Source organism: Ostrea edulis, chromosome 9, assembly GCF_947568905.1.
Source record: "Ostrea edulis chromosome 9, xbOstEdul1.1, whole genome shotgun sequence".
NCBI classification, from domain to species: domain Eukaryota; kingdom Metazoa; phylum Mollusca; class Bivalvia; order Ostreida; family Ostreidae; genus Ostrea; species Ostrea edulis.
Window position 1 is genome coordinate 66,210,181 of NC_079172.1, and position 15,917 is coordinate 66,226,097.

At 34.6% G+C, this 15,917-nt stretch overlaps 1 protein-coding gene and 1 long non-coding RNA gene across 6 annotated transcripts; one reads left to right on the top strand and one right to left on the bottom strand.

The window, feature by feature from the left end:
• Positions 1-1,080: 1,080 nt before the first annotated feature.
• LOC130050386 (uncharacterized) lies at positions 1,081-2,161 on the top strand. Its single transcript, XR_008798823.1, has 2 exons — positions 1,081-1,347; positions 1,476-2,161. It is a non-coding gene; the product is annotated as an uncharacterized LOC130050386 (long non-coding RNA).
• LOC125660447 (multiple epidermal growth factor-like domains protein 10) lies at positions 2,130-7,064 on the bottom strand. 5 transcript variants are annotated; one of them, XM_056150354.1, is made up of 8 exons: positions 6,773-7,064; positions 6,568-6,679; positions 4,175-6,363; positions 4,022-4,080; positions 3,688-3,825; positions 3,287-3,395; positions 2,923-2,966; positions 2,130-2,490 (listed from the first exon to the last, which is right to left on the bottom strand). In XM_056150354.1, the coding sequence occupies exons 3-8, from the start codon at positions 4,270-4,272 to the stop codon at positions 2,438-2,440; spliced, it is 501 nt and encodes a 166-aa protein (XP_056006329.1). In that variant the 5' UTR covers positions 4,273-6,363; positions 6,568-6,679; positions 6,773-7,064; the 3' UTR covers positions 2,130-2,437. The 5 variants fall into 5 exon arrangements, 1 of the variants encoding a protein (XP_056006329.1); XR_008798812.1 differs by having other exon boundaries at positions 4,022-4,100; positions 4,354-4,417; positions 4,547-7,058; XR_008798810.1 differs by having other exon boundaries at positions 4,354-4,417; positions 4,547-7,024.
• Between the last annotated feature and the right edge of the window lie 8,853 nt (positions 7,065-15,917).

The following is a 15,917-nucleotide window of genomic DNA, read 5'->3' on the forward strand; positions in this document are numbered from 1 at the left end:
TTAACTATTTAGTATATACACGAACTCATAACCCAGAAATCCACTCATTTACGTGTGTTTTGAATGTCTAACTATTTAGTATATACACGAACTCATAACCCAGAAATCCACTCATTTACGTGTGTTTTGAATGTCTAACTATTTAGTATATACACAAACTCATAACCCAGAAATCCACTCATTTACGTGTGTTTTAGTGTATACATACGAAAACAATGTTTGATGGGATAACTCTATATAGATTTTATCATTTTATAAGGTGTAATCCTGTTAGTACCAATTCAAAATTCTATGTTATAAAGTTTGTAAAACAAAGTGGAATCTTTTAATATCTATCTATTGATGCCGTCAGCCTCTGTGGAAGGAAACAAAAAGACTTCATCTCAGTGATTCTCTGTATGAGGTTCTCCCGAATGAAATGTGAAGATAACGACCAGTGATCAATCTTATAAGTCATTTAAGCAATACAAAATAAATAGTTGGGCAAACACGGACTCCTGGACACACCATAGGTGGAATAAGGTGCCTACGAGGAGGAAGCATCCCCTGGCAATCGGTGACACCCGCCGTGAGCCCCATATCCTCAACAGGTAAACGGAGTTATCCGTAGTCAAAATCAGTGTGCCAAGAACGGCCTAACTATCGGTATGAAGCATGTCAGACAGCACTTGACTCAACGATAGGTGGTGTTGACGAACTTTATCGTTATAACGACCATCTATCAGTATTTGTCTCTTTGTATGAGGTTCTTCACGCATCAATGCGACTTTACACTAAATTGAATAACTGAATTCAATATCTTGAGCTTTCGGTTTAAAGCTATTTAGTTTTTTTTTGACAATTCTTCCAAGTGCATTGCATCATTCTTCCCCTTTACTAATGAAAATCCATCTTTCTTCGTCATACTGATTTTACAATTTTCTGGTTCTGGGACACTGTGGGTTTCAGGTATATCTTCTCGTTGTGAAGTTTTGTTTAGAGTGCTGCTGCACTCCTTTTCTGACAATAAACATCCATTCTCTTTGTTTCTCAATGAACACCCCAATTCTTTACTATTTCCTGACTTGTGATGAAGTTAATTTTCATTTTAGTTAGTTTTTGTGGTGTTGTCTGTAAATAGTTGTTTATGCTTGTAAGGTGTTTCCATAGTGGGAGTGTTGGTCGATAAGGCTATTTTTAGCATACCGGTTTGGTCAGTCAGAGTAGCGGCTGTTTGTCAAGCGTTCGGCCACGTTTTCATGCTGTCCAGCAGGGGTCTTTTCTTGGCGAATACCAGAAGTTAGTCTGGGTAATGGGTAGCCAGAGAGACAAACATTTTACTGTGTGGGCATAGGTCTTCTCCAGCCGGTAAGCTATTTTTGTGTGAAAATATTTGCAAGATTTCGGGTTAATTTTCTCGTGTATTGTGTTTTCTATTTTGTTGTTACCCAAGTCACTTTGTGTATAGGTTTTAGGTTAAGTAATTGCTATTTCAGTGCAGAGGGGATTTAAGAAGCTATCTCGGCCATATCAGGCAGTACTCTAAGCGTTTCAGTAGGTGTTCGGCGTGGGAATCGGAACACGTGAGACAGTGCTGTACGTATATGGGTATTCTACGTGGTGGACTCGGCAATTAGTTTGTGGGCCTAGTGTTGCCATTGGTTCGAAGTCGGCGTTATACCCAGTATTGTTGTTCAGTGAGAGACCTGTGAATCCGGGACTGGAAGCGGAGGGGTTGTTCGCGCTGTATGGAGGCCTGGTGGTGCCAAGTGTGATTTGGCGTTATATTGAATTGTGCTGAGTAGCCAAACTTTCATATTGTGTTTCAGTAAATTAACATTTTATCAAAAAGGAATTTGAAATTTGTACAAAACGTAATTTACTACTGTTTAACCTTTTCTGTAGTTAGCGGAATTAGCGATTATTCGAACCATTATGTAATAGATTTATTACCAGTTATGTTTTCAGCCTGGAATGACATACTTGTTGTATTAACTATTGAATTGTCTTGACAGTTATACGTTATATTGATTGTCAATATTGCCAGGTTTATTATACCAATTTATATTTCTTTCTCGGTGAGAGAGTATGGGTGTGTGAATGTGAAAATGTGATTTCTTTGCTTTTCAAACATCTCTATATTTCTTATCTTATTGATAAATAAATTTTTATTTTTATTTATTCTACGATTTATCATTTTCTCTATTGCCTACACAAAATCCAAAAGAGCTTCATTACATGACTGTTGTTGATTGTCAGGCTTAATATGTTGTAATCGTCCACATCCATGTTGAGATGATTGTACACACCGTCTAGAGTCGACAGCTTAGCATGGCTATTATCTTTTGAATTCATTGAATTATCAGCAAAATTGTTTTGCTGCCAACACATCTGAGGATCTAACAGTTCAAAATTCCCGCCTTGAAATGTTAATGCTGGACCACCACCACCAGCTGCATCAATGGAGTTGAGGAAATCCACCCAATGGTGTCGTTTTGACTAGTACACCACCTGAATGTATAGTTTAATGAATTTTCTAGAAAAACAGAAACTTCATTCTATTGTATGTAAAACGTATACGGTACTAATTTTGATGCACCAGATGCGCATTTCGACAAATAATGTCTCTTCAGTGATGCTCAACCGAAATGTTTGAAATCCAAAATAACTATGAGGTTTTGGAGCTAAATATAGCCAAAAACAGCGTGCCAAAAAAGTGGAGCCAAATTCGTCCAAGGATAAGAGCTATGCACGAGGGAGATAATCCTTAATTTTGAAATGAATTTCTAAATTTTGTAACAGGAATTATATATACATCCGTATTTTCAAGCTAGTAACGAAGTACTAAGCTACTGGGCTGTAGGGACCCATATCTATATATGTATATATCTATATATGTATATATCTTCTTTAAAAATCTTTGATACGGAATATTAGTATCACCTTTTCGAATGGATGAGTCTGGACTTATCAAGATTCTGTTTCTGCTGTAATATAAGTAAAGACTATCATTAATCTTAATGATAAGAAAATACCCTGAAAATTCGAAAGAGAAAGGAAGCATCTTTAAAAGAATTTGATGAAGGGCGTTTGAAACAATATAGAAATACTTGTGAATTCTTCGGTGAACAGGCTTAGCATCACAAGATAGTCTTCATGATATTTTACAAGCTATCAAAAATTATAGGAATCATTGATATTTCCGTAAACAAAAAATAATCTTGTTTTCAGAAACCGCAAAATTAACGTATTTTATCAAATGATTCAGAAGTTTTCATCCAATGCCACATGAAGTATATATATTTACCTCTGTTTGCGGTAGATGACGATAACTATTATTATGAAAGTCAGACTTCCTGTCAGAGATGAAGCAATAATCACGCCCCTATTATAGGAATTTTCTTGTTTTGTTGTTTCTGTAATCGGATCGATATCCTTAGCATGTGAAATACACGAGTTTAAATTCTCTGACATAGGTAACTATATCAAATATAGGTAGTTTATATGATCAATTAAAATCTATCAAAGATTGAGAGGGCTGCAAGCGGGTGGGCCCAACCAACATGGGACATTATATAATCTTGGTTTCAGATAAATGTGGATTTCTAAAGCTTATTGGTTAGAATTATGAAATTCTCAAAGTCAAACTCGAACGTGTGCGAATCGAGAGAAATAACACTGAAAACTACTCAGAAATATTTTTCTTACCAGTCTGAGTTGAATTCGGCTGACACCCAGAGACCTTGTCACACGAAGAACAATTACAGACTTCTGCACACAAACGTCCATAGAACCCTTCAGGACAGTCCTTCTCACAATCTATACCAAACGTGCCTGGCAAGCATTCTGTCAGAAGATATTACTTATATAATATATTAATCTGTGATGAAAATCAGATCTTTGATCCGCTCCGTTATTGTAATGTTTCTGTAGCGACATTACAAAAACGGAACGGATCAAAGATCAGATTGATAATACATATTTATATATTTGAAAACAGTCCAATCAGTTTAGAATTCTCAGATATTATTTTGATAATTACCTTCGCATGAATTACCACGTCTTTTGTAATTTTGACAACATTGTAGAGGTTCGTCTTCACTGTTTGGAGGAACAGTTTTCTAAAGCAATGAATGGAGAATTTAAAATCAGAATGTATAAAAATCATCAATCATACAATAAAATGTTTACATACTTTGAACAGACCCCAGGATTATATATCTGAGCAAGTGATATCACAAATAAACTATTCAACAGCACCACCAAATAAAAGCGGATTATTATGCACATCATAACATTACATTACCAAAACCAGTATCATAGCTTATTCTGAATATGGAAACGTTCCCTAACATTCTAATAGTACTGATTTACCTTCCCAAACAGGAACGTTGATTTGGATATGTGCTGAAATGAAATATCCGGTACAACTTCCTTCCTATTTGAAGTGACAATTAAAAATATTGAGGAATATATATTTGTTTTGTAGAAATTTCATTTTTAATTACTACGAAATATGCACCATAATCATCATACGAAAGTGTGTAATAATTCATAACATTTATACTTGATAAAGATAGATTTACGGCGGGTGTGACCGGTCGACAGGGGATGCGTACTCCTCCTAGGCACCTAATCCCACCACTGGTATATCCAGGGGTTAGTATTTGTCTTGTTCGAACTGATGCTGTTCATGAAGTATCCGAGAGTGAAGCGTCACATTTATTCCCTGTCTATACAAACATGAAATTCATTTCTTTTAAAATAAACATGTGATTGAACAGTTATCAGTAATTAAGACAAATTTCGTTCCAATATGCATAAATTGATTCAGAACACAATAGTTTCAAATGTGACACGCTTGCAAGGTTAACGATAAACTTTTCGCAAAACAGTATAAAAGTAACAGATACAGAACTGGAATGAGTTGTCTTATTTAAAGTTCTTTAAGTGTCACATTTTATGTCCAAACTACTTTCCCTAGTTTTAACCTTGTACAAAAGAATTAAATGTATATAATTTTATTCCTAACTTGCTTCCATACAGGTAAAGTTAATGATGTTCACCAGGTCTACATTTAGATACCTGTGTATATATTCACTTGAAATACCAGTTGCGAGTTGGTTTGGGCGTAGCAGGCAAAGCGTACACAGAGATATAGTTGGCACCCAGTGTTTTGTATATTGAAAACTTCACTTAATAATTTCTCAATAAACCAGATTGTCTTCACTTCACTTCTGATGTCCAGTGTACAAGTAGATCAAATATAGGAAACATTGCCATTCGCTAGTTACACCTCTGCACGCCAAAGTTTGGGAACAAGAACATATGATGTGGAAGCAGAAACCAACATTAATTTCATTAATTTAATTAACTGTAGTAAACAAAATGCAATATGTAAAAGTGGAGAAAAACTGTATATTGTAAAGTGTTGTGAAGTTTGTCATTTATATATATATTGACAAGAACTCAGTCAATCTGTGATAATAAGCTATGAAGTTGAAGATACATGTTTCATACCGACTGTTAGGTTGTTCTTGGCACACTGATTTTGACTACGATAACTCCGTTTACCTGATCAAGATATAGGTTCACGGCGGGTGTTACCGGTCGACAAGGGATGTTTACTCCTCCTAGGAACCTCATCCCACCTGTGGTATAACCAGGGGTCCTTGTTTGCCCAACTCTCTATTTTGTATTGCTTATAGGAGTTATGAAATTGATCAATGTTCGTTATTTTCACCTTTCATGTACATGTATTAACTAATTCATGTTTTTTAAACTTGCGGAATTCAAAGAACTCAAAGAAACGGAAGAAAGCAAATTAAACAAATAAATTTTATAGTTTGTCCTGCCTTAGAGAAGTGCTCGAATCATATTATGTACAACCCTTAATTTTGGTTTGAGATTGATTGATTGACTGATTGATGTTTTCCGCCACACTCAACAATTTTTCAGTTATATGGATGCTCCCAGTTTTTCTTGGAAGAAGAGAATCCAGATACAATGAGCCTGGGAAAAGACTACCGAGCTTCCGCAGGTGAACTGGGAAACTTCGAATCCGCACCGAGCAGAAGTGAAAGGCCATGTGATTTTGAGCGTGATGCTCTAACCACTACGCCATGGACACCCCTTGCTTTGAGAACACAGGTGCTTGTGGATAAAGGACTTTCACACCCCACCCCCGCCCCTTTTCCTGTACTTTTAAATGTTCAATGCCTTTGGTATTTCACGTACATTTTTCACAAAATATTCAACTTAAGAGTAGTGTTTTACCTCATATGATTTGAGCTTTCAGATCAGGTGAGCTTTTCCGATCACAGGTTGTCAGGCGCCCGTCCGTCTGTACATAAACTTTTCACATTTCTAACTTCTGCAGAAGCACTGTGCCAATTTCAAACTTGGTAGAAATCATCCTTGGGTACAGAGCTTATGTATGCATATACTGAATAAACATTTATTTATTTAAGTATCTTTTTGAAATATCTCTCGTAATTATTTATTGCTAATGTAAACACATTTATATAGTAAATAACTTGAGCCATTCGAGGAATAAAACTTAAACTTATGCACAAACATTTTTCTTACCAATCACCTGACATCCAGAGACCTTGTCACACAAATAACAATTATAAACGTCCATAGAACCCGTCAAGACAGTCCTCATTACAATCTATGCCAAAGGTGCCTGACGAGCATTCTGTCAGAAGATTTTACTCATTACATATTTATTACCATAGTTGAAAATAGTCCAGAAAGTTCAAAGTTCTCAGAAAAAAGTTTGATAATTAACCTCACATGAATCACCACGTCCGTTGTAACTTTTACAACATTGTAGAGGTTAACTTTTACTGTTTGGGAGAAAGTTTTCATATAACAATGATTGGAGATCTTAACATTGGAAAATATAAAAACTTCAAGGGGAGTATCATGCAATAAAATGTTTACATGCTTTGTGCAGACTTCAGGATTCTCTGTCTGATTATCTGACGTTACAACTGAGCCATTCAACAGCAACACCAAATTATAAAAACATAAAAATTCACATTCCCAAGACCATCTTCACAAATCAAGGGTTATCCATTCGTTACCTCTCACTATAAGTATATAAATCAATAACCCTTGACTTGTGAAAATGTACCAAACCAATAATCATAGGCACTTTTTAAAAATAAAATGTTTCCGAACATTTTATTGGTATTGATCTACTTTCACAAACAGGAAATTTTATTTGCATATGTGTTTAAATGATATTTCCGGTTAAATTTGGTTCATTCAAAGTACATGAATTGATGCAGATAACAATTTTGTCAAATGTGACATGCTTGCAAGGTTAGCGATTAACTTTTAACACAGATAGAATTGGAAGGAGGTGTTTTATTTAAAGTTTCGTAAGCTATAAAGTTGAAGATATTGATAAATATATATATTTTTTTTTAAACTTGGAAAATTAAAACAACTCAATGCAAAGTGAGAAAACAAAGTAAACAAAAAACTTTACATTTTGTCCTGCCTTAAAGAAATGGTCGAGTCACACAAAAACCCAGAAAGGACTGCATCCCAAAACCCTACCCTTTTCCCTGTAGTTTTAAATGTTCAATGCCTTGGGTATTTCGCGTATATTTTTCACAAAATATTCAACTTAAGAGCTAGTGTTTGACCTCACTTCAGCTAAAAGAGCTTTCATATTAGTTTTTCCGATCACATATTTTCAGGCGTCTGTCTGTAAATTTTCTACATTTTCATCTTCGTCAGAACCACTGCGCCAATTTCAATGTTGGTACAAATCACCCTTGGGTACAGAGAATACAAGGCTTCGTGACATAGTGTAGATTCAAATGTGTCCAAGCCATGCCCACGGAGGTGAGGCGGTCCATAACCAAGCCATGCCCAGGGGGCGACATGGGTCCACAATAGGGATCACATTCAGATAGAATTTTAAAACAAATCTTTAAATATATTCCCTAAGAACGATAGGGCCCTGATTAGTCATAAAAAATTGATAGCATCCCCAGTTAGTGCAAATTCAGGTTTCTTCACATTGTGGTCCTGTCCACCATAGGGGCTCAAACATTCAAATAGAAGTATGTAGGGATAACATATTTAAAGTTCTTCATTTCAACAACAGCAGGACCATGATTTACAATATTACTATGCAAACTTTTTCAGGTAGTTGAAATGGATTTTTTTTTAATTTAGAAGCCCAGGGATAGAGTTGGGCCACAGTAGAATATCGGATTTTTACATGGGAATATACAGGAAATTTATCAGAAAAATTCTACTCAATTTCAACAGTAAGAGCACCGCATTAAATCATATGAAAATGCAAACGTTCCAAAGTTTTGTGGAGTTTTTTATTTGTGTTGTTAACTCTGGGGTCAGGATGTATAAAATTTGACATATTGCATACATGAATGAAAAACTTTTTCAGAACAGCAACGTGATGTTAGTAATATTGGTATTGAGGCATATCCATGTTGTATGAATTCAAGTTCGGTTTTCCTTTTAGGCTAGGTAGCGTTAACAATTTTTCATGGGAGTGAACATTGGAAAAAACACTTTAAAAATCACAATAGCTGAACAAAAGCAGAGCAATGGTATCTAGGTGAGTGATGTGGCCCATGGGCCTACTATTATTTCAATGAAATAAACAAATCCCACCCAAAAACCTATTTTATTGATTGTCATGTGCAGTGATTATAGCAGATAAACTTTGTGATCATAAAAAATATTAATTTAGGGTGGGGTGGGGTGGGGTGCAAGTCCTTTCCATAGGGTATGGATACGTAGGTTTCCTACGGGTACTCCGGTTTCCACCCACACAATGCCCCTGGCGACAACATCCGTGCATCAAAGGAACCCATTGGAAATGAGCTTTTAAGCTTTCATGGGTTATTCTTAGTATCTATGTATGTATATTTGTATGTACATCTATACCGAATAAGCATGTATTTATTTAAGTGAGTATCTTTGTTGAGATATATCTCATAATTGTTTATTCTTAATGTCTATACACTATCCACTGAAACTTGTGCACAGATATTTTTCTTACCAGTCTGAGTTGAATTCGGCTGACACCCCAAGACCTTGTCACATGAAGAACAATTACAGTATTCTGTACACAAACGTCCTATAGAACCCGTCAGGACAGTCCTCATTACAACCTATGCCAAAAGTGCCTGGCCAACATTCTGTTAGAAGATATTGCTTATATACATGTAATACATTCATTACCATAATTGAAAAGAGTCCAAAAGGTTCAGAATTCTCAGATATTAATCTGATAATTACCTTCACATGAATCACCACGTAGTTTGTAATGTCGACAACATTGTAGAGGTTCGCCTTCACTGTTTGGGGGAAAAGTTTTCATTAAACAATGAATAGAGAATTCAAAAACACAATATATACAAAATCATAAAAGTAGTAACATACAATAAAATGTTGACATACCTTGAGCAGAGTCCATGAATCTCTGTCTGAGCATCTGATATCACAAATAAACCATTCAGCAGCCACACCAAAGTATACGTACAACGCATTATAATGCACAATGTAAAAACTACATTGTCAATACAAGTATCATAAGCTCTCCTGAAAAATGAAATATTTCCGAATGTTAATTTATTATTTATTTATTTTCACAAACAGGACATGTGATTCAGATTGGTTCAGCCTACTTCTTATTTGAAGTGACACGTAAAACGTTGATGAATATTCATTGTGTATCATTTGAAATGACACGTAAAATGTTGATGAATATTCATTGTGTATCATTTGAAGTGACACATCATATGTTGATGAATATTCATTGTGTATCATTTGAAGTGACACGTAAAATGTTGATGAATATTCATTGTGTATCATTTGAAGTGACACGTAAAATGTTGATGAATATTCATTGTGTATCATTTGAAGTGACACGTAATATGTTTATGAATATTCATTGTGTATCATTTGAAGTGACATGTAATATGTTTATGAATATTCATTGTGTATCATTTGAAGTGACACGTAAAATGTTTGATGAATATTCATTTTGTATAATTTTCATCATCAAATACCTCGAAATATACCTAAGAATTATCGCACGAAAGTGTGCTATAATTCATAGCCTTTATACCTTTTCAACACACAGACTTCCACGGTGGGTATGACCAGTCAACAGGGGAGGTTTACTAATCCCAAACATCAGATCCCACCACTGGTATGTCCAGGAGTCCATTTTTGCCTTTCTTTCTAATTTTTGATAATATAATTTTTTTTCCAAATTACATTTATCATGCTATAATCAGGGTAAAGTCTCCCCAGAACCCACCGTCCATAGTCCTCACCAGGGGTGCTAGGGTGTTAGGGTCCTCTTGGATTAGGCACATCATATATTTTATAGTTTATGCTTGTTTGTTTGTTTTTTATGCTTTCTGCCACACTCAACCATTTTTCAGTTATATGGTGGCGCCCAGTTTTTATTGGTGGAAGAGAGAACCCAGTTACAATGTACCTGGGAAGAGACCACCGACCTTCCGAAAGTAATCTTGGAAACTTTCTCACTTACCGATTCGAGCGGGATTCGAACCCGCACCGACAGAGGTGAGAGGCCGTGTGATTTTGAGCGCAATGCTCTAACCACGGAGGCCCCTATAATTTATGTAATGCTGCATGACTTATTAAGGAAAATAAGGCAGTCGTACAAACATCTGCAGCTAACCGGAAGAATATTCTGATGGTATAGCGAGTAACAAATCTTTATATAAATACTGTAACGCGTTACCGGGTTCTTTACAAGAGATGGGGTCATATATTTATAATTTTCCTCTTACTCTACTTGAGCGATTGATTGATCATTAACATAAATGTTTCTATTTCTCTCTCCGAGCGTTGATTGGTACCGAGTTACTTATCTCGGGTGTCTAATCATATACAGAGGGCAGTTCGCTGGCTGGGCTACTTGCAGCGCGTTTCTGAGCTAAATTCCTATTTCTTAGTGATAGTACAGGATGCCTAACCCTTATTCAGGATAATTGCACCCAGTACCCCACTGCAATTCCTCAAGCTATTTCCACTAATGCTTATTTTTTTCACCCTAACCTATTACTTATTTTTTATTTTTCGCCTACCTACTCCTTCCTCTACTCCCTTCTGGAGCTGTTCCCATCAGACTGATTGAATTCCCTTCTGGAGCTGTTCCCATCAGACTGATTGAGTTCCCTTCTGGAGCTGTTCCCATCAGACTGATTGATTTCCCTACTACAGGCTCCTGTATACTACTGGACCATGTCTATCCGAAATTGGCGAGCAGATCTTTGGACTATTTTATCGTAAATCACTTCAGTTTGGAAGACATGGACTTAATTTACTATCAATATTAATCATCACAATACAAAGGAGAAAGGGGAAAAGAAATCGTTGATCTTTGATCGTAGTTTTTTTTTCGTATTTTTTTTTTACATTTACAAAGTGAAGATTTTCTTTTTATACAAGGGGATACTCATTAGTATTGTGTCGAAACATAGCATGATTTCCACAAATCACTATGTAAGAAAACTCTACTGCAAAAGATGAGATTAATCACTGTTCGTTATCTTCATCTTTCATGAAGTCTTACAGGAAAGGTATGGTCTTTTACTTCCATATCTTCGTCTTAATGGAGCCTGAATGTGTAGAAGGAGTATCTCTAGGACAATATGTCAAAATAACAACTCTTACAAAGCGAATGAAGAACGAGTATCAATATTTTTAAAGCATTGGAACATAGCTATGGCAGTGTTAGAACATACCGACTGTGTAGGTATATCGTGATAAGTCCTATGGCTGTGTTAGCACAGAAAGTATTGGGTAGGTATGTCATGAGAAGTCCTATGGCTGTGTTAGATCAGATTCATTGTGTAGGTATGTCGTGATAAGTCCTATTAAGTATGGTTCCACGTAAAAATCAGGCAAAATCGCATTTTCGTGATAAGTCCATGTTCAGGAAATGAACCCAAACTTAGCATACTAACTCACCGTAATATGTTTGGTAAATATACAAAGTAGTTTTGATTTATTTCGCCTTGTTCCAAAATTATGGACAGATAATTATGAACATGGAGAATTCACGCTTAGTGCAAATCTATACAAAACACTACTTGTAATCCCTTTGAAATCTAAAAACAGCAAAGCAGGTATGAAAATATATCATTATATAACATTAAACAAATAAAAAAGGCATGCTCTGAAATAAATATTATTTTTGAAAGTTTCAATATAACATTTTAAAACCTCTCTGAATGTTTCGATTTTAATGCAATTTCGGTTATCGTTCTTGAATTTAACCTCGATGATCGCATGGGGCGCTGCTTTGTCAACACACTAAGTGCGCGGAATATGGCGGATCCAAAACTGAATGGCGTGTAGGACAATATTCCGACAGAGTGTGAACTACCCTCAAGCCTCCTCTAAAGGAAACGAATATATTTACCTTCGGAGAGTGTCAGAAATACATTGATGTATATGGCGTCACTGAAGATAGAACGTGTGTGGAGCAGCCGACAACGAAGACCGAGCAACATATCTTATATGACATGTCACCAAGTCGGCGCATTCCGGTAATTTCAAATGGTGTGATTTACATATTTAATAAGTCAAAATTCGCAATATTTATTATTCATGTTATTACTAGCATAAAAATCATAACGAATGTTGTATTATACAATGTAGCATTGTATGAGACGACTGTGTGCAGATGACACCCACTCTCTTGTTTCAAAAAGTCATACTTTCAACAGTTACGCTATGATATGTTTTAGGCCTAGGCTAGTCGACGGCATGTTTCATTTGTAATGGTCTGCAATAATAGCAGACATCTACGTATCCTCCACACAAACGCCTCTTGTCTCAGATAGAAATGTAGATTATGCCTAACTGAGGATCAGTAGGAGTAGGTATCATCTCAAAAGAGTGTGGTTTTATGTACTACATGTAGATTTCAGTCGAATTTGCATATAAAAATTTAAGACATGATATAACTTTGTGAGATGCAATGTTAAGTATATAATGTGATCCTACTCTTTACAAGTCACAGATAGCTAAGTGGTTGGGTATCCGGATTAGCATGCCGGAGGTACCGGGTTCAAATCTCAGAATGGATGGGATTTTTTTCTTCAATTTATTTTATATACACATCATTGTTTTTTCCTTCAAGGTGTTCAATATAAACACACACACATTTTTTAAATATTATTTCATATGCACAAAATCATTTCTTTTAGTGGTCACCATTCAGCTCTTGACAAATCGGAATTCATATTTTAAAAACATATGCATACTATTAGACATATCAAAGAAAATATTTAGGGTCTGTAGTTTTTTAAAGAATTCCATTTTATTGTAAAACAATTCATAATGTTAATTATATCTTGACATTTTTATTAGATATCTATTATATTACTATTTAAAGTCTGCCTCAATCTGATATGGTCATGGGGACTGATTAATGTATGGGTTCTTGAATTTATATTTCTAATAATAATATATAAATATAACAAAGATCAAGTCATTTAGCTAATGTATATTTCTTTAAAGTTTTCATACCAGCATCATGGAGTGTCATTACCATCACTACATGCATTGGAAACCTCTGTGGTAAATACATGTAGCACATATGTACCAATGAATCTAAAGTGTAAATGTTTTATAAACCTCAAACTTGGTAGAGCAGTATAATATTATATAATAATCCTGATATACAAGCACTATATGACCCCTTCTGATAATGAGGTCAAAGTCAACCAACTCCCAACCCACCATTATAGGAAAATATTGGTCACTCAGAAACCAGACTCAAAACCTGATACAACTGTTGCCCTGACTAGTACCCGAACCTACTTGTCACTGATTTAGAATATTTGGAACACCTTCTCAATGCCATATACAAGTTTCTTTAAACATTTCTTGTTTTCAAAAGTTTTATATGCTGTTTTAGTATTTTATTCTTTCTAACTACATGTATAATTTAAAAATCAATGTGTACTATGACTACTAGGCTCTGAGTCGTGTACTTTATTGAAAGTTTTATGATATAAAATGTTCAAACATTCTCAAAAAATAGAGAAATAAATATTATATACACGTATATTGAGGAGAGAAAAATAAGTAAATTCTTGTGTCCTGAAAATCAGTGTCTATCTTATTGTATTGTAGGTCTCTGTAAAAGACAAGGATATACTTAAAGTGGTAACAGGAGGAAAATCAATCAAATCAAATGAAAGTACAAGACACTATTACAAAAGGAAAGCAAAGGAGTCCATAAATTCAATGTTGAACATCAAGACAGTCTAAAATATTGAATCCAAACAAAATATCAAAACTCTATGAAGAAATAAATGACAAATTGTCAAATAAACATGAAAGCATTCTTATATATGGTGTTTTATTCAAATTATTTCAACTGAAATTCCTAATGTACCTAAATTCGAAAGGGAAACAACTTATGAAAAAAATAAACACCAATGGGCTGAACTGTGTAATGAAGTTGTGTTGACATGCAAAAATACATGTATAATGTGATGCATCATAGAATAGCTCAAATGGTCTATTTTATGCAATTATTGGGCTCTTCACCCACCCCTTTCTGGATGGAGAAGGTAAATACACGAGTCACAAAACCTCCATTCCCACCCTTATATTTTTTTCTGGATCTGCCTCCGTTTTGTAAATATGTTCGTAGCAAATATATTTCTGTGCTCATTTGTTCCTTTATCATGTTTATGCCTTGTTTGGGGTTACACTTTTTAAAAAAGTATGATTTTGAAATAAAATTTTTAAGCTTCAAAGAACTCTTCCGCGTACATCTTTCAGTATATAGTTTATAAAGGATCTAAACTTACAAGTTGCAACTGTTAAAAAATCTTATAGATAATGGAATGTATTGATGAAATAATTAAGAATTCATTTTCAATTAACTTTACAGACACTAATATCTACATGGATTATGTAAAACAGTTGTTTTGTCATCTGAAAGCAACCTGTAATCATACTTGGTAAAAGATAGTGCCATAGATATGATAAATGAGTCAACTTACATTTTTTAAACTACATTATTGAATTTTAAAACAATCCCATTTCTACATTACATGTATTTTCATAAAATTATATAAAGTCAATATAAACTGTCCAAATTTTACAATATTAATGACACAAATGTCTGCAGTTTCTGTTCTGATTTTTATTTTTTCCTGAACAAACATATATATTATACGACTGTAAAAACGTACATTTCACTAAAAGTTTTTGTTCCACTCTTACAAAGGATTCATAAGGAAATCAAGTGCTAAACAGTTTTATTTTAAAATTTGAGCCATATCATGTTTCTAGAATTGTTAGCCAAAGTTTAAAATGTCCAAATGCTTTGTAATAAATGTATTAAATTTCATATTACACAGAGCAAAAATGAATTCAAAATGATTTTTCAAATAAAAGATATTTTCAATGAATTATTTAGGGTAAAACACAAAAGTTGATAAATTATGTTTTAATGTTTTATCATAGGATTCCCTTGAACATGTTCAATGTATTTTCAGTTTTGTTTTTCTAAAGATATACGTTTTTAAAGAACATGGGCATTCATTCTCTTTATACTTGGGACTAAAATGCCAATCTCTTGTTATTCCAGCAACCTACAACGTACGTCGTTGACCAGCCTCACAAGAGTTGTTGATAGGTGAATTTCAAAATGAAAAACAATTGCCAACCAAGCATTTTTTCTTTAATCTGTTAATTACCAACAAACTCACAACTATCCAGCCAAAAATACTTGCAAGTTAAACTCTCCATTCAGTGCAAAATATCCTATAAAGACCGGTCTAGTAAGTTGTTTACAAAAACCTGAGGAAATCTGAAAGAAATGGGTTAATAATAAACGGACTTTCGATCCCGACCCAAAATGCTATGCATCGTTTCTT

Coding starts and splice junctions, on each gene's coding strand:
- LOC125660447 (XM_056150354.1), bottom strand. CDS start 4,272: ATGATGTGCATAATAATCCGCTTTTATTTGGTGGTGCTGTTGAATAGT. Junction 3,826..4,021: donor ACGTGGTAATTCATGCGAAG/GTAATTATCAAA, acceptor ATCTTCTGACAG/AATGCTTGCCAGGCACGTTT. Junction 2,491..2,922: donor AGACTCATCCATTCGAAAAG/GTGATACTAATA, acceptor CTATACATTCAG/GTGGTGTACTAGTCAAAACG.